Source organism: Symphalangus syndactylus, chromosome 16 (assembly GCF_028878055.3).
Source record: "Symphalangus syndactylus isolate Jambi chromosome 16, NHGRI_mSymSyn1-v2.1_pri, whole genome shotgun sequence".
NCBI classification, from domain to species: domain Eukaryota; kingdom Metazoa; phylum Chordata; class Mammalia; order Primates; family Hylobatidae; genus Symphalangus; species Symphalangus syndactylus.
This window is the reverse complement of record NC_072438.2, coordinates 69844606-69865683: the sequence shown is the minus strand read 5'-3', so window position 1 is coordinate 69865683 and position 21078 is coordinate 69844606. Positions and strand designations below refer to the sequence as shown.

The 21078-nt window shown below is 39.1% G+C and overlaps 2 protein-coding genes across 9 annotated transcripts in view; one reads left to right on the top strand and one right to left on the bottom strand.

The window, feature by feature from the left end:
- The window catches only part of TTC23L (tetratricopeptide repeat domain 23 like), a 61261-nt gene that overhangs the window by 18422 nt on the left and 21761 nt on the right, over positions 1 to 21078 (top strand). For all 8 annotated transcript variants that reach the window (XR_010116369.1, XR_008651848.1, XM_055246710.2 and 5 more), the window contains 4 exons: positions 5520 to 5676; positions 7059 to 7184; positions 10081 to 10258; positions 12092 to 12200. Coding sequence is in view for 6 of the 8 variants with exons in the window: in XM_055246710.2 (XP_055102685.1) it covers positions 5520 to 5676; positions 7059 to 7184; positions 10081 to 10258; positions 12092 to 12200 (570 nt within the window). In the remaining 2 variants the exon portion in view is untranslated. The remainder of the gene's footprint in view (positions 1 to 5519; positions 5677 to 7058; positions 7185 to 10080; positions 10259 to 12091; positions 12201 to 21078) is intronic.
- RAD1 (RAD1 checkpoint DNA exonuclease) overlaps positions 12473 to 21078 on the bottom strand; it is a 44912-nt gene continuing 36306 nt past the window's right edge. The window contains exon 6 of the mRNA XM_055246719.2: positions 12473 to 12586. Within this exon, the coding sequence (XP_055102694.1) occupies positions 12560 to 12586 (27 nt within the window). The 3' untranslated portion in view covers positions 12473 to 12559. The remainder of the gene's footprint in view (positions 12587 to 21078) is intronic.

Genomic DNA, 21078 nt, shown 5'->3' with positions numbered 1-21078 from the left:
ATCCAGAAAAAGAAGCCTAAGTCATGAACTCTGCTCTCTTTGTCTAGTTGGTTAAAATAAAGACACAAAAACCGGTACAGAAACAACAGGGAATGATAAAAGCCACGTAATCTGACCCACAAGAAGCCTGATAACCTACCTGAAGTGCGTCTGCATTTGAGACTGCAAGCCTTGTACAAAGATTCTGTAAACAGTGCTATGAAAAATGTTCAAAATAAGTACAAATATAGTAAATTACTCAATAAGAGAAATGGACCTTGGTAATAATAATAATAATGATGGCTAATATTTCTTCAAACTCACTTCATTCAGGCACTATTTAATCCTTTTTTGTATTAAATTAATCCTTGCGACAACTCTACAGGATATATTTTCATTACCATTTTGTAGGTGAACAAACAGGCACAGATAGATTAAGTAACTTTTTCAAGTCGTAACGATGTTCAAGTCATAATGACTACACCAGGATTTGTACCTGGAAAGTCTGGCTCTAGACCCTGCTGTTTTAATCACCGTGCCACAGTAACTGCTTAAATATAGATGCTGATCAAAGATGACTGCTTTCTGGTGACAATAACAACCTCCAAAGATTGGGTAGCTCTGAGCAGATTTTCTCTGGCCTGAGTCAGTGTAGCAGAATCGATGATAGAATCCCCACCCAAACTAAAGCAAAATGATTGATATGTTTGTTGGACAATCTTTGGACTCATTTTGCTATCTCATCAATATTTCCTTGTAATTTCTGCATCTTGGGCTCCAGAAGCAGGCCTTGCTGCCCTTCTGCCTTGTACCTTGAAAACAGCTGCACTGTCAATGCAGGTAGAAGGGTGGTATCCTTGGCTTGGGAGGGCAGATGCAGAAAAGTGACTTGGTCTATGAAGCATCCTTCATAGATATATACAATAATAAATCTTACATACAGAGTGTTCTTTTTACATGAAAGAGGACGTACTTAGACTTAATAAATGTAAATTCATTTCAAAGTGTTGCTGATACTGAATTCATAGTACTTTTGTCATTATGAATTTTTTCAAGTAGTATGTGCTATGAAAATAATTATCACAAGTGGAGGAAGCCATGCGGTTTTTTTTAAAATATAAAAAGAGCTCTTTCGTACTTGAAAAGATTGGAAAACATTTGTCTAGAGCAGTGGTCTCCAAACTCAAGAGACAGCTCCCTTATCACTAAAAGAAACTTAAGCAAACGATCAATTACTTTTTATACGTGTATTTTGAATAGATTGTGTACAACAATATTGATGTGTTATGTAATATAAATAGTAATAAAAATAGAAAAAGGTTTCAGATAAAAAAAAAATAGAGAAGTTTTGATTTCCCCCTCACACTCTTACGGCATCTTGCACACCCATAGAGTTTATGCACTCCACTTTGGAGATCAGAGTGGATTCTGGGAAGGTGAAAGAAGTTTTTCCCCTTTAGGGCTTAAGATATAATAAATTGTTTTAAATCAAGATCCTCGTCCAGTTTGCTTAAGCCCCATGTGGCTCAGCTTTTCCATCAGAAGGCCCACAGTGTGGGGCCTAGTCATGTGAAAGCAAGGAACTGTATAATTAATTAGCTGCTGGGCGGAGAGGAAAAGTATTCCTCCTGGGAATTGCGCAACCAGCATGGGATACTTTGCAGGGAGGGTGCAGGCTTTCAAAGCCTCAGGGACTGCCTCAGAACAACTTTCTTGAGTGGTGGTTGTTTTATTTGACATTCACAAGCCCAGAAGGAGTGTCTGCTGATTTGGGGTGGTTTTTAGTAGCTCCTGCAGTTTCACCTTTCTTCTTCCTAAGGACCCGGGGAACTGTCTGAGTTTGGTTTTTATAGTCCTTAATGACACACACCTAACAGCCCACCTACTTGTGGAAAATGACCCGTTTGATGAAAACACTTTCTCAGTTTTCTACTTTATTTTCTTGGTCTAAAGTAGCAATCTCGGCTTCCAGTATCCGAAGCAGAGTTTTCTGTGAGCTAACGAGTGATGCTGCCTTCTTCCTCCAGACCTGTGAAGACTCCTGTTACGTAACAGATCTAATTCCCCCTTCTCATCTGGGCATCTGCGATGGTTCGAGCATGTCCACTCCAAAGTTCAGGTGTTGCCACTGTGATAGCATCAAGAGGTGGGGCCTTTCAGAGGTGATTAGGCTATGAGGGCTCCTCCCTCATGAATGGGATTAAGGTCCTTATAAAAGAGGCTTTTTGTGGTGTTTGGTTCTTTTTCTCTTCCACTTTTCATCATATGTGGACGCAGCAAGAGATCCCTCACAAGAAGCTGGTGTCTTCATCTTAGACTTTTCAGCCTCCAGAACTGTGAGAAATTTCTGTTCTTTATAAATTACCTGGTCTCAGGTATTCTGTTACAGCAGCACATACAAATTAAGACATCATCCAAGATTTTTTACATATTCAATGCATAGCTTATACATTTTTCTTTTTTTCTTTTTTCTTTTTTTTTTCTGACACGGAATTTCACTCTGTTGTCCAGGCTGGAGTGCAGCAGCGCGATCTCGGCTCACTGCAAGTTCTGCCTCCCAGGTTCACACCATTCTCCTGCCTCGACCTCCAGAGTAGCTGGGACTACAGGCACCCGCCACCACGCCCGGCTAATTTTTTGTATTTTTTTTTTTAGTAGAGACAGGGTTTCACTGTCTTAGCCAGGATGGTCTCCATCTCCTGACCTCGGGATCCACCCCCCTCGGCCTCCCAAAGTGCTGGGATTACAGGCGTGAGCCACCGTGCCCGGCCTGCTTATACATTTTTCAGTTCAGAGTTTCCCTTCAGTCATCTTTCTACCTTCCCTAACAATCCTGTATCCACCCAACCTCATCCCCGAGTGCAGCACACATACATACACACACTTGCTTATTCTGTCTTCAAGGCCTCAAGCTATTTAATCCAAGGGGAAATCCCTCCTTGTATCAGTCAAAATCCTATCCACTCTTGAAAAACAAGATGAGTCCTACTTCTTCTATAAAGATTTTACCAACTATGTGTTTCTCCAAGTGTGGTCCTCGGACAACCTTGCATTATTACCAAGATCAGTTCTTACAAATGAGAATCCTTGGTTACCACCTGAAACATGGTGGCTTGTTTTAAGTGTGTATTCTTGGTTCTTATCCCAGAACTTGTGAGCTGTAACTACTGGAAGTGTGGGACAGGAATCTGCATTTTAATAGGGTGCTTATAATGCACAGTGCAATTTGAAGGCCACTCTTAACTTAGGACACAGCCCTCTCTTTCACCAGAGTCCATTTTTCTCTTTAGTTGAAACCTATAGAACAGATATTTCTCAGTATTCTGCAGAGACTTCTTGTCTCTGGATCACTTTTATTTATTTTTATTTTTGCAATTTTTAATGAAAGGTGTATATAGGGATACTTTCCCGCTACATCTTCTCAAATGTTTCTTCCTCATATCTACTATTTTTCTTCCCTACTAGGTGAGATTTGGCTTTCTGCTCAAGGATCTTTTTCTGTTCTTTTCCAGTTTTAGCCTAGTGATAGCTGCCTTGTTGGGGTCAATGCCCACATGGATAGTTGTGCCGTTAGCCTTTTCCCACTGCACCCTGTCAGTATAGATGCCTTTTTTTTTTTTTTTTTTTTTGAAACAGTCTCACTCTGTCACCAGGCTGGAGTGCAGTGGTGCGATCTCAGCTCACTGCAACCTCTGCCTCCCGGGTTCAAGTGATTCCCCTGCCTCAGCCTCTCTAGTAGCTGGGACTTCAGGTGCACACCACCACGCCCAACTAATTTTTGTATTTTTAGTAGAGACGGGGTTTCACCATGTTGGCCAGGATAGTCTCAATCTCCTGACCTTGTGATTTGCCCACCTTGGCCTCCCAAAGTGCTGGGATTACAGGCGTGAGCCACCGCGCCCTGCCAGATGCCGTATTTCTTCTGGTAAACCTGGATTACTTTGCCAGTTTGCTGACCTTTATAGTGTCCTTGCATAATCTGAACTTCTTCATCCTATTTGTGGGGCATGGATCAAGCATTGTACTTTTGTCTCAGCTCTTTGGAAAGAGGGGAAGACATAATCTTGTGAATTTGGGAAGGTGCATTTGAAATGCTTTTTTATGGTTCTTGCTTTGGTAAGAAGTCACAAAAGAGTTGAACTTTATTTTGACCACTGCTGCTTATACAATGATTGCAAAAGGGAAAAGGGACCTGGGTCACCTTTAGAACTCTCCCAGGGAAGATCATGTTCCCTTTCATTGCTGTAGTGCATTCAGGAGGTGCACTTAGAACACATGATGGCTGCAGGTATCAAAGACAAACTTTTAAATTTATCCTTATTGCCATTGACTTGCACCCATTCTGTGAAACTAGGCTTCAGGAGCCAAAGGCAGCTTGCTGAGTAGGACTGGGGCTGGTGGTGTGAAGTGAGGATTAGGGGCACAGTGGCCTACTTGGCAGGGGTGAATATGTTTACCAGCCCCTAGGTACCTGCAGAGAGAGGGCTGAAAGTGAACCCTACCTGTTGTTTTCAGTCTTCCCAAGTCTACCTCTGTTGACTGGACAAATAGCAGCTCGTGTAAGTGCCCAGGAACACCAGCAAAAAACAAGGGGAAAAATGAGATGTGGCTGGAAAGGGGGCTGCCCTTTCACCCTACATGCAATGCATATTTGAGGGGAACCTGGTGCTAAATCATTAGATAACTTGCTTCTGGGTTAGGGTTTTGTATGTAGCAGAGCAGCTCCCTTACTGCAGTCTATGGAAAGTCAGCCTTGGACACAAGGTTTGTATTTTTAAATCTTTAAAAAGAAAAGAAAAGAAAAAACAAGGGGAAAAACCCCACTAGTTCTGTCTAGCTGGGGTCTGGCCTTGCCTTTGTCTTCTTAGTTTGGGGCCTCACTGCATTTAGCAATTGCATTATTTTTATGTGTGTCGTGTGACCAGTTAGTATCACCAGATTCATCTTAGATTGAAAAAAAAAAATCCCCGATGGAAGTAATTGCATTCATAAGCCCTTGTATTTATAGAATGCCTTTTCCAGAACACTCAATGCACAGCATTCTATGGCATAACCTACTTTGTTCCTGGACTATCTCCATGTGTTTGGTAAGGGGCAGCTTCTATAGTTATTATTGTTGTTCAACAGTTGGAGGATGGAGAAACTTTATGGGTTGAAAAGGTCACATGGCATTAGTAGTAGAATCAGGAATAGGATACTCACCTTCCATTCCTGTCTCTGTCTTGAGTTCCAAACTGAGGTATGAAGGCTAATGTTGAGAGGGCTGAATAAGAACCACTTGTGGTGCAGATTAAAATTAGAGATTCCTGGACCCTAATTCTCTGGAGATTCCTCACTCAGTAGGTCTCGAGTGGGGTCCAGGAATCTGTATTCTTTACAAGAATTTCCAATAATTCTGATTCACAGCCAGATTTAGGAACCAATGCTATAGACCATATGACAACTGCACTGCCCACTTTATCCCCTCCCAGGAATGTTTTTGACTGAAGCATGCCTTTTTAATGTTTGTCTTCTTGCTACCCACCCTCTAACTCCCCCAGGCCTCCCAGTTCAGGCCAAGAAACATGCTACATCAGCCAAGAATATACTGTTGACCTGGAAGGCAAGTATGACCTCAGATAAGGAGAAAGAGGAAATCCTGGAAGCTCTGGTCAAGCTGTACTACACTCTGGGCGTGGCCTGGCTCCTGAAGAACCGATATCCTTCCATTCCTAGCTGCGTTTAGTGTTCGGGGCCACAGGCCACACATGCCAGATGGGTCATCTCATACAGGAGGGTGGGAGATGGAACCAAGGCCTTGTAGATCTGTTCCAACATCAAGGCCCTCCACAAGCCACTCCTCTCCATCTAGAAGGGTGTGTATTCTCTTCCTGTGTCTATTCATATAATCTCTGAGTTGAGCCATGGAAGAGATTTCACTAGTGACCTATCACCTAGCCAGTCGAAGGTTTTCTGAGTCTGTTCTGCTGTTCATTGAGCACCCAAGAAAATCAGTATTAGCAATGAGGATGAGAGTGGTGGTGGTGGTGGCGGTGTAGTGATGGAAAGAATGGGTGATAATTTAAAGTACAATTTGGCAAACTAGGCTGCACATTGTAATCCCCTGGGGAGCTTTAAGAATTTCTGCTGTCTGTTCCTGCCCCAAATATTTTGACTGAGAGGCTCTGAGGTGCATCTGTTCATTGAAATTTTTAAAAGCCCTCCAGAGATTGTAATTTGCAGCCCAAAACCACTGATTTAACTGATTCTCGATCATTTTAGTTTTTTGAAATGCTCTTGTGGATACTGCCCATGAGGCTGGAGGCCAAGCAAAATAGACAAAACAAGTAGTTCTGCAAATCCCCAGAGGGGGACTGTTATATGTGCCTTTCCTCAGAACTGGGGATTCTGACAGCCTTTTGTACCATCTCCACTGGAAAGATGTTAAGGGCATTTGATGTTCACGAATCACCATGAGCACTCTTTGAGCCCATGTGTCCCCAGTCTCCTCTCTACACATCCCCCTCTTTACTTTTTTGGTCCTAATGTTCAACTTGCAAAATCTGATATGTGGCCTTCCTCTGTTATACCCTTAGCAGGGGGCTATTGAAAATGTGAGAAATAGAAGAATGTTTGGGAATTAAGGGGATTTTTGCTCTTCTGCTGTTTGCCTCTCGCCCAAAACCTGCTTGGCTTGGACTTTCTAAATGACCCAGAAAGTTCCTTTCAGCGTAATTAGTTCCTCTCTTTTACCATTCACAGGAACAGGCCTGGGAAAAATGAATAACTATTGTCACGCAGTAGATGCCCCTAAAGGAAATCGAGTGTAATTTACAGCTTCCGTTCACTCCTGCAAACACTGCCTACCTACTCTAGTCTTAGATTCAGGCAACCACCACAGGAAGCCCAAGCCCCTGTTCCTTTTCTAAAGAATTCTTGCTTCTTGACAACATTATACATGGAAAATAAAGAACATAGTTAAGTACCTATTTTTAATATTGCTTCACTTTTCCAAGAGCCCCTTTTGTTTCCTTATCACCTGCTGTCCCTGTGCAGTGGATGTTAGTTTGAGTGCTTGGCATTTTCCTTGACTATTTCACTGGCAGAGAAGCCTATTTCAACCTGCAGAAGGCAGAGAGAAACATGAAGGAGCTGAAAGAATTATATAAAGGAGGTGATTGTGAATTACAAGTCTCTGAGAACGACCTAACACTTGCTTTGGGCAGGTAAGATCTGGGCTTGGAGAAGCTGAGGCTTTTATGAATGAGGCTTGGAATTACATAATATAAGGGAGAAAAATATTTAGAGCAAAAAAACCCAGAAACTCAAATGATAATAAAAGAGGCTCAAATTTACCAAATGCATACGCTGGGCATTTTGTGTACTGTCCCATTTAATCCTCACAACAGCCATTGAGGTAGTTAGTATGATTATTATTTTATTAAAGGGGGGGTCAAGGAGACTGAAGCTGAGGTTAAACAAATTGTCCAAGATAACATAGCTTGTAAATATTGGATCTGTGATAATATTGTATTTTTCTCTGAATTGCCACCTATTTTTGTCATTACATGTGACATTTTAGATGAAGGAACACTTAATGAAGACAATTAACTGGAAGCTGTGAAAGCCAAGCATAGCATGTGCATTTTTTTTTTTTTTTTTTTTTGAGACGGAGTCTCGCTCTGTCACCCAGGCTGGAGTGCAGTGGCGCGATCTCGACTCACTGCAAGCTCCGCCTCCCAGGTTCACGCCATTCTCCTGCCTCAGCCTCTCCGAGTAGCTGGGACTACAGGTGCCCGCCACCACGCCCGGCTAATTTTTTGTATTTTTAGTAGAGACGGGGTTTCACCGTGGTCTCGATCTCCTGACTTCGTGATCCGCCCGCCTCGGCCTCCCAAAGTGCTGGGATTACAAGCGTGAGCCACCACGCCCGGCAGCATGTGCATTTTTAAGGAAAGTTCTGTTCCATATGAAAACAAAGTTCATGGAATTTGTTTAAGCCAGAACAAGATTTAACTGTCTTGCTGTTGACTTAGGGATCCTCTGAGAATCAGAATATTTAGAAATGAATGTGGGCCCATCAGATTATTAGAAGAAAAAGAATAAAGAGTTTACTGTTCCCTAGATTTTTCAAATATCTTTACATCCTTGAAAGCAATCTGTTTCCAAAACTGTAAGCACTTGGCACAGTAGGGTATATGACTGAATAGTAAGTAAATGAAATACATGTGTCATATCTGCCTCCTCTAAACAACCATGAATCTAGAAGTCAAATGGGAAATGGGGAGATGCTGGAATGTCCAGAACTAAATCAAACTATTGACTTAAGTCCACAGGGCAATAAATTACAGTCTGGTGAATGTCTACTCCTGTCACATAGGGCCTAAAGTTTTTCTGCCTTATGTGAAAGATAGCCTTATTCTTTTTTCAGAAAAACTCTGGTGCTCATTTTATTCATCCATTCTCCAGTATTTATTGAATACCTTTTTATGCATGTCCTATTCTAAGTGTTAGAGTGCCTACTAAGTATAACTACATACTAGACACTGTTCTAAGTGCTTTACATAATTTATTTCACTCAATCCTCACGACAGCCAATGAGGGTAGGTATTTCTATTATTTTCATTTAGATAGCTTTTCACTCTGCCACTCAGGCTGGAGTGCAGGGTGCAATCAGAACTCACTGAAACCTCGAACTCCTGGGCTCAGCCTCCTCAGTAGCTGAGACCACAGTCAAGACACCACCACACCTGGCTTACACATATATTTTTAATTCAATTTAGGAATACAAATATTGGAGTGAGGAGGAAGGAATATTGATTGTATATCTACTATATGTTAGGTGATTTTACACTTAATATTATTCTTCACAACAAACTTGCAGTATAAACTCAATTGTTTTATTTAGAAGGAAATGTAGGCTTGTAGAGTTTGAGAAAGCTCATAATTACCAGAACCAGCTTTGAACTACCCATGCTCTCGTTTTGCCTTGCTGTCTCTGGAAAGATAAACCTCAATGAGATATTGTTTTATCCTCATTTAAAAAAATTATATTCCCAACTTTGTTGTGGAAAATTTTGAAAACACAGACAGGTATGAAGAACAAATAAGCCGATTTTGATACCACCACACAGACATAACTGCTATGAACATTTTGAACAGATACATATGGATATTGATAACTATATCTCTATGTGGATCACATTCTAAGTGCAGCTTTATATCTTTTTCCTTTTAGCACATTTTTAATATCTCCCCATATCTGTCTAAAAAGAAAAGATGACTTTTAATGTCTCTGAGGTATTTTATTGTATGATATGCTATAATTTATTTAATCACTCTCTTTTTTTTTTTTTTTTTTTTTTTTTTTTTTTTTTTGAGACAGAGTCTCGCTCTGTCACCCAGGCTGGAGTGCAGTGGCGCAATCTCGGCTCACTGCAAGCTCCGCTTCCTGGGTTCACGCCATTCTCCTGCCTCAGCCTCTCCGAGTAGCTGGGACTACAGGTGCCCGCCACTATGCCCGGCTAATTTTTTGTATTTTTTAGTAGAGGCGGGTTTTCACCGTGGTCTCCATCTCCTGACCTCATGATCCGCCCGCCTCGGCCTCCCAAAGTGCTGGGATTACAAGCGTCAGCCACCGCGCCCGGCCTATTTAATCACTGTCTTGGGGGAATATTTACATTTTTTTTTTTTCCTCTCTCATTTTTAACTGAGGAGGAATTGGCCAAATTAAATGGAACAAAACAAAGCAAAAACTTTCTTTGGCCTGAAAGAGGGAATCAGAGGTAATAAAATTTTATTTTGATTTTAGAAAGTCTATGTTTATGGGTAAATTATCCCATCTTGTGAATTCCTGGAAGCCATTTTTCCATTTGCTTTTTTTAAAAAATTAGACAATAGCACGACATAGTAATGGGTTTAATGAGTGGTCGTCAATGAAATCTGATGGGTAAAATGCAGGATAATTGGAGTTTATTTACAGCAAGGCTGGATTTTTGAGCCAGCTACCAAGATGATGGGCCTGTGAAGGCCAAATTCTTTAATTCTTGGAATCAGTTCCTTTTGTGTCTGCAAAATAAGTGGCCTCTCTGTGACTTTCTATTTTCATCCCTTTTCTTGCAGAGCCTCCGTGGCCATCCACAGACTGAACCTAGCTCTGACATACTTTGAAAAGGCAATTGGCGATGTTATTGCTGCCAAGGGTGATAGGACGTCAGATCTGATCAACCTGTATGAAGAAGCTGCTCAGATAGAGCAGCTGAGGAAGAACCACAACCAGGCCATCCAGTACTTGCAGCAGGTCAGTGGGTTGGCCAGAGCCCAGGCTGGGTTGCCTTGTTTGGCCCCAGGCCTGGTTCTCAGGGCCAGGGAAGCATGGGCTTCTCAGAAGAACAAGGGCTGGAATTGATTCTATTTTAACCCTGACTTTCCTCCAGATCCACCTAAGAGCCCTTGGTCAAACCTTAAATGACCAGGCTAGAGAGCACTGACTCAGGTGGGCGAATGTGCTGTGTCATTGGCTGTGCAGACAGCACTTCCCCCTCCCCCTCTCATCTCTGTTGGTGCTGGGAAAAACAAGCAAAATGTGAGTCTACTCCAAGGAAAAAAGATACAGGGACAACCAAACTTAAATCTTCAGCAAAAACAAAAGGTCTTTTTAAATGAAAAATCATGGTATTTTAGGGTAATGCTGTCATTTGTACTTTAAACTAGTCTAGCTGATTATATTTCCAAACCTAAGGTTAAACTAACAAAAGGGTGTTTCACTTGGAGGTAACTAACTTGACAAATGCCCAGGGGAAAACAAAACAAAACATAGGAAGGAATGTTGAGTCTATTATATTAGGGTGCTTTTATGTGTCATGTACTTGAAGCTGCTAAATTCACCTTTTCTCTCTCCAAAGGAGAATGCTGCCCGTGGCTTCAAGTATCTCCCACAGTGACAAACAGATCAAGATACTGGATATCCTGTATCATAGAGAAGGTGCAATGCAATCTAACAATATACATGAAAACAGATTCTGAAGAAAAGGCATTGCAAACAATCTGACAATCCACGATTATAAACATCACACAGTGGAGAGATGTCAGAGAATGCTGCTGTGAAGGCAGGGAGTCCACTGCTTACAGAGAAAGCCAGTCTGGTTTTTGTGTTCAAGACTTTCTTAAAGCAGTGGTCAGATCAGAATGAATAAAACAATAAATAGCAGTGTTTCCCAAAAGCACCAAAAGATAAGAGTTAAAATTTATGGAATGCTTTTTCTAAGTGCCCTAGAGGATATATCGATTCATTTAATCTGTACAATAGCTCTATGAAGTAGGTACCATATTATTTTATCTCATTTTAAGGATGAGAAAACTGAAGCACTAAGAGTTATAGCTAACTCAGCTGACATTGTATAGCTAACAAATAGTAAAGCAGGGATTTGAACTCCAAATCTGACCCTAAAGCCTGTATTCATAACAACTGTGCTCTGTGTCTTGGCTCCAAAGTCTTCTCTGATAATCCCTCAGCTCTTTGAAACACCTCACAGTATTTGGCCTGTGAAATATTAAGCACAGGTGGTTCTTTTGTGGCTGGTGGGTGTGGACTCAATGTTGTTCTCTTTCTCTTTTCTAAGTGTTACTCCTTCCATTTTAGCACAAGTAATATAAAATCTAACACATTTTTAGTGCTTACTATATGCTGGGTGGTATTCTAACCACTTTACATATATTAACCATTAATTAATATTTACAACAACTTTTTGTAACAAATACTATTCTCATTATCCCTGATTTACATTTACAAGACTGCCTTCACGGCTGGAGTTCAGTCCAGTGAGACTGAGCTAAGGTTATGACTTTATTTTTGCTATGAAATCTAATAAAAATTATACTAGCTAACATTTATTGAGAACTTATCATGTGATGAGTACTGTGCCCTGTGCTTTGCATATACCATCTCACTTAATCCTTCCCAAACCCTAATCAGTGGGAATTATATATTCCTTCTACGAATGAAGGTGAAATTACTTGTACAAGACTCATAGCTAGGAAGTGGCAGAGCTGGGACTCAAACTCACCTCTCATCTAAATCCACAGTGAACACTGTCATTGGGTGCTTACTTTGTCATGATTTTCTTTATTCCAGGCTCATTCTGTCTGTGTTTCTTTGTTCACTGAAGTCAGCCCCAAAACTGCAGAAACGAGTGCGTTACTGGCCAAAGCTTATGCCATGTCTGGAGAGGCCCAGCACAGGGGTAGGTAAAAGAGGTAGCCTTGAAGTTATTTCCCAGTCACATAAGGGAAGCACACTGGCAAACAGTCTATCTAAGATTCTAATTAGCTATTTATTCCTGTAATGGAAAGATTAGGTGGGTCGCAGTCTCATATAAAATCAATTACACAATAATTTAAACCTGATAATATACCCCCACATTCGTTGGAATGTCAGTTACAAATAAATCATCTGATTTCTATGTCCTTTATTTATTTTGAATCTCAGCGAGATTCACCTTCTTAACTAGTAGATATCACACATACTGTGAATGTGGCCTGTGCAGTATCGGTTGATGAGGACATCCAGTGATAAATGGGTAAAGCTTTACCTCCTCCACTTTCAGTCTCCTTGACTCTTTTCCTCTGGCTGACAAGAGAGAATGTTTGTTAGCAGAATTTTCTTGACCCATATTCAATAGTTAGATACTGGGGGTTACAGAGAAAGCCAACTGATTAATTTATGCTTCAACAATAGTTCTTTGTCTGGCAAGGTCATCTTTTTGAAAGTGGGTGGCTTTGGGAGAGACACAAATGAACCAGTGAGGGAGGACAATGTATCATTCTCTGCTGGCTTGATCAGATTAATGGACACTGATGGATTCAGTGGCCTGTCAGGAGGAATTTAGGCTTCATGAAGAATATAATTTGATCATTTTAAAACTGTCTATTTTCTTTGCTTATAAAAGTAACCTTTTTGTGTATGTCATTTTCCAGTTAGAGAAAGGGACAGAATTATAGAGAAAGCTTTCCATCCTACTTTTTTCAATGCTTGTATTCCCCATGTCATTAAATCAACATTTTTTTTTTCAGTTTGCTAAAGTTTTGATCTTTTAATTATTTTTTAAGCATAAACAGCCATTGAAGACTTCCTGATTCTTTGTTTTTCAGCTAATCATCTTTCTCCTTTTAAGATTTCCTCGTCTATATTCACAGTATATATTCTCCATATACACTTGAGCTTTTTAAAAGTAGTCTTTGTGGTTATAAGAAATTTGGTCTGTAAATATGTACAAATTTTAGCTTTTCTTTTTAAGTGAGAAAAAACAAACGTTTATGTTTATAGAGTTGAGAGATTTCAAGGCCACCTCATTCTTTTCTTATATACTAATTTTTAACTTTAAAAATATAGATTTTTATATTATATCATTCACTAAATTCCAGGTGGATTAACATTTTATGTATCAAAACTAAAAATGTAAATTAATGAGAAGAAAATGCAGTACTGGAAAACAAATACTAAAATTAAAAATTGGAGGAAAGAACTTTTCTAAGCACACAAAGACACACCATAAAAGAAGAGTTTGATAGATTTCATGAAAAAAGGTCTAAAGTTTCTATCTGTCACAAAGTACCATAAATAAAAGTAAAAACAATGTAGTCAAGATGAACAGATAACCTGGATAGACCCATAACTATTTCTTTTTAATAAATTTGTAGTTAATCTTTTAAGAAAGAAATCTCCAGGCCCAGATGATTTCACTGGGGAATTCTATCTAGCATCTAAAGAAGGAATAACACCAATTCTACATAATCTGTCTCAGAAAACAGAAGAGGAGAAAACACTTTCTAATTTTATGAGGCCAGTATTACTCCAATGTCAAAACTGGGCAAAGACATTACAAGAAAAAAGACGACTACAGTTCAAGACCTTTCATGTGTGTAGATGAAAAAAGCAACAAAATATATAGCAATATATAAATAACATATCATGACCAAATGAGATCCAGTGTGTTTAGGGTGATATGGTCACAGACCACCGTGATCAAGTGAAGTTTTTTCTTGAGGATGTCACACTGGTTTAATATTCAAATCTCAGTCAGTGTACGTCTACCATATTAACAGTCCAGTCATGGAAAGCTCATGATTTTATCAGTTGTTGCAGAAAAGCATGTGACAATATTCAACATCCATTCATGATGGAAGGAACTTCTTTAATCTGATAAAAGGCATATACAAAAAACCCTGCAGCTGATTTCATGCTTAGTGGTGAAAGATTGAGTACTTTACCCCTTAAGATCAAGAACAAGGCAAGGATGTTCACTCTCACTGCTACTATTCAGCAGAGTACTAGAAGTCCAGCAGATGCAAGAAGGCAAGAAAAATAAAATGGTCCCTATTAGACTCCAAATTTAATATGATTGTCTCTGTAGAAAATGCCAAATAATCTACAAAAATCCTAGAACTAATACGTTTAAGTGTAGCAAGGTCACAGGATACAAGGTGAATGCACAAAACTTAATTGTAGTTCTATATAGTAGCAATGAACAACTGGAAACAAAAATTTTTAAAAAATCACAATAGCCCCATCCCTGCAAATGAAATATTTAGGTATAAATCTATCAAAATATGTATAGTATTTATGTGCTGAAAACTACAAAACTGATTAAAGAAATTAAAGATGACCTAAATAAATACACATACTATGTATGGATTGGAAGACAATATAGTAAAGATATCAGTCTTCCAAAATTGATCTGCAGATTTAACATAATTATAATCAAAATCCCAACAGAAGCATTTGTAAATATAGACAAGCTGACTAAAATTTGTGTGAAAAAGCAAAGAAATTAGGATAGCTAAAATGGTTTTGGAAAAGCATACATTTGGAGGAATCATAGTACTTGATTTTAAGATTTACTATAAAGCAGTCATCAAGAGAATGTGGTATATTGGTGAAGGGACAGACACCAATAACATATCTCTCTATAATCAGACACCAATAATATCTCTTAACAGAGATAGAGTTGTTGGAACACAATGGAGTACAGAAATAGACCTGTATAATTATGGCCAATTAATTTTTGATAAATGTGCAAAAGTAATTCAATATGGAAAGGATAGTCTTTAAAACAAATGATACTGCAACAACTGGATACCACATGCCAAAAAAAATTGGACTCTTACTCATGCCATACACAGACATTAATAATGGATCATTGTCCTAAATATAAAAGCTAAAATTTATATTTACATAGAAAAAAATAGGCTTTAAAAAAGTACCAAGGCCTGGATAAAAAATAAATACAGAGGCCAAGGTGAGAAGATCACTTGAAGCCAGGAATTTTATGCTGGCTTGGTCAACATAGTGAGACCCCATCTCTACCAAAAAAAAAAGAAGCTGGGTGTGGTAGCATGTGCCTATAGTCCTAGCTACTCAGGAGGCTGAAATGGGAGGATTGCTTGAGTTAAGGGTTCCAGTCTGCAGAGAGCTATAAGCGTGCCACTGCACTCTAGCCTGGGTAACACAGTACGACCCTGTCTCTAAAAATAATAAGGCCAAAATTCATGTGGAAAATAAGTTTAAATCATACTAGTAATAAAAAAGATAAAAGCAAAGTTACTCTTTTTGTCTAACAAATTGTCAAAATTTAAAAAAATGATAACACCAGGATTGATGAGATTTGATAAAAACTCTGGAGAGCAATTTGGCAGGATGTCACACATTTTAAAATGGTATGTATCTTTAAAAATGCAAGATCAAAATTTCACCCATCCTATGTGAAAATTTTAAAAATTTAAAAATATATAGCAGTTGGCAAATTCATAACTAGTAGGAGTGAGTGTAAATTGATATTAAATTTGGAGTCTAATTTGATAATATCTAGTAAAATTTAAAAGGAAACATGAATAAAGATGTTCACTGTGTCACTGGTTGTAATTGTAAAAAATAACCCAAATATATATCGATAAGTAAAAGGAAAATTTGGTGTATTCACTACATGGAATTTTGTAGTTGTTAAAAGAACCGGACTTGAGCTGGGCGGAGTGGCTCACGCCTGTAATCCCAGCACTTTGAGAGGCCGAGGCAGGTGTTTCGCCTGAGGTCAGGAGTTTGAGACCAGCCTGGCCAACATGGTGAAACCCCGTTTCTACTAAAAATACAAAAATTAGCCAGGCTTGGTGGCATGCGCCTGTAATCCCAGCTACTCAGGAGGCTGACACAGGAGACTTGCTTGAGCCCAGGAGGTGGAAGTTGCAGTGAGCCGAGATCGTGCCATTGCACTCCAGCTTGGGTGACTACGTCTCAAGGAAAAAAAAAAAAAAAAAAAGGACCGGACTATATCTATAGATATCAAGGTTAATTTTTTAAAAGTATTAAGGAAAAACAGTTGCATTTTTAGGACACACAAAATAATACTATTGTTTATAGTTACATTTAGGTAAACATTAAACTACAAAGTAAGATTTCATTAAAATGTAAACAGAATATGACTTTGTGAAGAGGTCTGTAAATCATATCCACACATACATGCAGTCACACAAACTGTATAAAATGGTCATAAGTATTTGATAGTGCTGGAAGTAGATAAAGAGAACAAATTGCAAAGCATTTATTTTGAAAAAACTGCTGGAGCTTTGAGTAAAGAGAAAATCTGTGGCCCTCCTGCCTGGGGCTGCTTCCATCCACTGCCCCAGGTCGGTCCATGAGAATTGCAATGTTATCGCCACGGGCTGCACAGGAGAACCGGCAGCTTTGCTGGCATTGGAGGCAGACTTAATATGATGAAAGGGATAAAAACCCACAGGTTTACCAGATAAAGCGGGCAAACTCTGGAGGAAATGAGAAGAGGAAAGCCTGCATGTTGACACTAGCCTGAAGTTGCTGTCCTGGTTGGTGTGAGTGGCATCAGGAATTTTAATGGGGAGACCACAGAAGGGCTAAATGAGCTCTCCCCACATCCCTGGATACCCACAAAACTACATACATGTGTAGGGGATACTTGAAAGCCTAATAAAGAGTAACAACCAAAGAAGACTTGAAATGTGTGAGAGCTTGGAATGCATTTTTGTCTACATACAGAGCAGTTGACAGGATGGGCGACATATAGGCTGAAGGTATTTAAGCACAACCTCTGCCCAAATCAGTAGGTCAACACTAAGCTATGCAGACACAGGAATGAACCCCAGAAATCCAGATTAAAAATAATAAGCACGAAAATCTGAGCAAAAACTTCCGGTTTCTGGTCTGGTATATAAGGAGTTTGGAAGTCATCACTTCATCCAAACAACAAGTAAAAAGCAAAATGAAATATTAACTCTTCTTAGATCTGTCATAGAGAACTCAGGTCACATGGCAAACCAGTGCCCCACAAATTGGAGAGACAGCAAAATAAAGAGAATCACAATGTACCAAAGTAGAAATCTAGCTCCACAGGAACCAGTACCACAGACTTGACTTAAAGAAATGTTAAAAAAAAGTTCTTCAGAGAAAAGGAAAATGATACAGAAATTCATAGGCACATAAGGAAAGGAAGTGCACTAGGGAAGAAATGTGATCATAAAATAAAAAACTCATTTTTCCTATTCTTAATCTAACAAATAACAGTGTGTTCAAATTAGGAGCAGAAGGCAGGGATAAGGATTATTTTGTTATTATAAGGTACTATATAGTGTTATTTGTAAGTGAACTTGGAATGATTGTAAATGTATATTGAAAACTCCAGGGCAACCACTAAAAAGAGTTTTAAAAAAAAAGTGTAACTGATATGCTAAAAAGAGAAACTGGAATATATGAAATGCTCAATTTAACAACAAAAGGAGCTGGGTGCAGTGGCTCGTGCCTGTAACTCTAGCTACTCAGGAGGCAGAGGTAGGGGGATTGCTTGAGCCCAGGAGTTTGAGGCTGCTGTGAGTTATGATCACACCATTGCACTCCAGCCTAGGAGACAGAATGAAATCTTGTCTCTAAAAAAAATAAAAATAAAAAAATAAAATTTAAAAAGCAAAACCACAAAAGGCAGGAAAAGAGTGAAAGACAAAAATAAAAACAAAGAAAAAGGACCAAAAAATAGAAAAATAACAATATGGTAAATGTTAATCCAACTATATTAACAATTATTTTAAACATCAGTGGTCTAAATAAACCAATGTAAAGAAAGATTTTCAGAGTGATCAAAAAACAAGGCCCAACTATATGTTGTCTACAGTAAATCCACTTTAAATATAAAGACACACATAGATTAAAAGGAAATGGATGGAGACAGATACACTATACTAACATTAATCAAAAGAATGCAAGAGTAGCCATATTAGTTTCAGCCACAACAAACTTAGTGCAAGGAAAGTTATCAGGGATAAACAGGAGCATTACATATGATAAAGGGGTCAGTTCTCCAATAAGACATACAATTCTTAATGTGTATCTGCCTAACAAGAGTTTCAAAATATTTGAAGCAAAAACTGATGGAACTGTAAGAAGAAATAGATGAATTCACTATCGTAGTTGTACTCTTCAACACCCCTTGTATTAGTCAGGCTTCTCTAGAGGGACAGAACTAATAGTATAGATACATATATATAAAGGGGAGTTTATTAAGGAGTATTAAACTCACAGGATCACAGGGTCCCACAATAGGCCATCTGCAAGCTGAGGAGCAAGGAAGCCAGTCCAGGTCCCAAAGTCTGATGTTTGAGGATAGGAAGCATCCAGCACAGGAGAAAAATGTAGGCTGGGAGGCTAAGCCAGTCTAATTTTTTCACATTCTCCTGCTTGCTTTTATCCTAGCCACAGTGGCGGCTGATTAGATTGTACCCACCCAGATTAAGGGTGGGTCTGCCTCTCCTAGTCCACTGACTCTAATGTTAATCTTCTTTGGCAACACCCTCACAGACACACCCAGCATCAATACTTTGCATCCTTCAGTCCAATCCAGACACTCAATATTAACCATCACACCCTTGTATCAGAAATGGACAGATACACAGGCAGAAAATCAGTAAGGACATAATCAAATTCAACAGCACCATCAATCAACTTAATACAATTGACATCTATTGACTACTCTATCCAAACGACAGCAGAATGCACATTCTTCCCAAGCTCACAGGGAACATTCACTGTGATAGACCACATTCTGGGCCATAAAACACACCCTGACAAATTTAAAAGAATAGAAAATGTACAATGTCTGCTCTCAGACCACAATGGAATTAAACTAGAAACCAATAACAGAAAGATAGCTGGAAAATCCCAAAATACTTGGAGATTAAACAACACATATCTAAATGTGTGGGATAAGAAGAAATCTCAAGAGAAACTTTAAAATGTTTTGCATTAAGATTTTTTTGAAAATGAAAACAATGTAAAAATTTGTGGGATGCAGCAAAAGTAGTGCTTAGAGGGATATTTATAGCATATTAGAAAAGAGATCTAAAATCAGTAATGTAAGTTTCTACCTTAGGAAGCTAGAAAAAGAAGAGCAAATTAATTCCAAAGTAAAAGAAAAAAATAATAAAAATAACAGTAGAAATCAATGAAATTGAAAACAGGAAGTCAATGAAGAAAACAAAACCAAAAGCTGATTCTTTGAATAGATCAATGAAATTGATAAACCTCTAGCCAGGCTAAGGAAAAAAGACAGGACACAAATTACTATTATGAGAAATGAAACAGGAGACATCACTACAGATCCAGTGGACATTAACAGGATAATAAAGGAATATTATGAAAAACTGTAGGCTCACAAATTCAATAACCTAGATGAAATAGGTCAATCTCTCATGAAAGATACAATCTGCCAAAACTCGCATAAGAAAAACTAAGCCGGCCGGGCGCGGTGGCTCACGCTTGTAATCCCAGCACTTTGGGAGGCCGAGGCAGGCGGATCACGAGGTCAGGAGATCGAGACCACGGTGAAACCCCGTCTCTACTAAAAATACAAAAAAATTAGTCGGGCGTGGTGGCGGGTGCCTGTAGTCCCAGCTACTCGGAGAGGCTGAGGCAGGAGAATGGCGTGAACCCAGGAGGCTGAGCTTGCAGTGAGCCGAGATTGCACCACTGCACTCCAGCCTGGGCGACAGAGCGAGACTCCATCTCAAAAAAAAAAAAGAAAAACTAAGCCATTTGAATAGATCCATTTCTATTAAAGAAATTGAATAAATAATTAAGAACCATCCCATGTGGGTTCACTAGTGAATTCTACCAAACATATAACAAATTCTTGACAATCTCTTCCAAAAGACAGAAGCAAAGTAGCTATTTTTAAGTCAATCTATGAAGCCAACATTACCCTAATTCCAAAATTAGACAAAAATATTAAAAGAAAACTAGATCAATGAGAACACATAGACACAGGGAGGGGAACATCACACATCAGGGCCTGTCGGGGCTGGAGGGCTGGGGGAGGGATAGCATTAGGAGAAACACCTAATGTAGATGATGGGTTGATGGGTGCAGCAAACCACCATGGCATGTGTGTATCTAGTAACAAACCTGCACATTCTGCACATGTACCCCAGAACTTAAACTATAATAAAAAAAATTATCAAGATTAAAAAACAAAAGAAAACTGCAGATCAATACATCTCATGAACATAGAGGCAAAAATCCTTAACAAAACATTAGCAAGTTGAATCCATCAATGTATAAAAAGAATTATACACTACAGCCAAATGGGATTTATCCGAGGTATGCAAGGCCAGTCCAGCATTTGAGAATCAATCAATGCATCACACCAACAGGCTAAAGAAGAAAAATCACATGATCATATCAATAGATGCAGAAAGAGCATTTGGGAGAATCCAACACTCATTTATGATAAAAACTCTCAGCAAACTAGGAATACAGGGGGATTTCCTCAGCCTGATAAGTCACATCTACAAAAAACCTACAGCTAACACCATTCTTTTTTTTGGCTCTCCTTTGACTAACACTATTATTCTTTTTCTTTCTTTCTTTCTTTCTTTCTTTTTTTTTTTTGAGACAGAGTTTAGCTTTTGTTGCTCAGGCTGGAGTACAACGGTGTGATCTCAGCTCACTGCAATCTCTGCCTTCTGGGTTCAAGTGATTCTCCTGCCTCAGCCTCCTGAGTAGCTGGGATTACAGGCGCCTGCCACCATGCCTGGCTAATTTTTGTATTT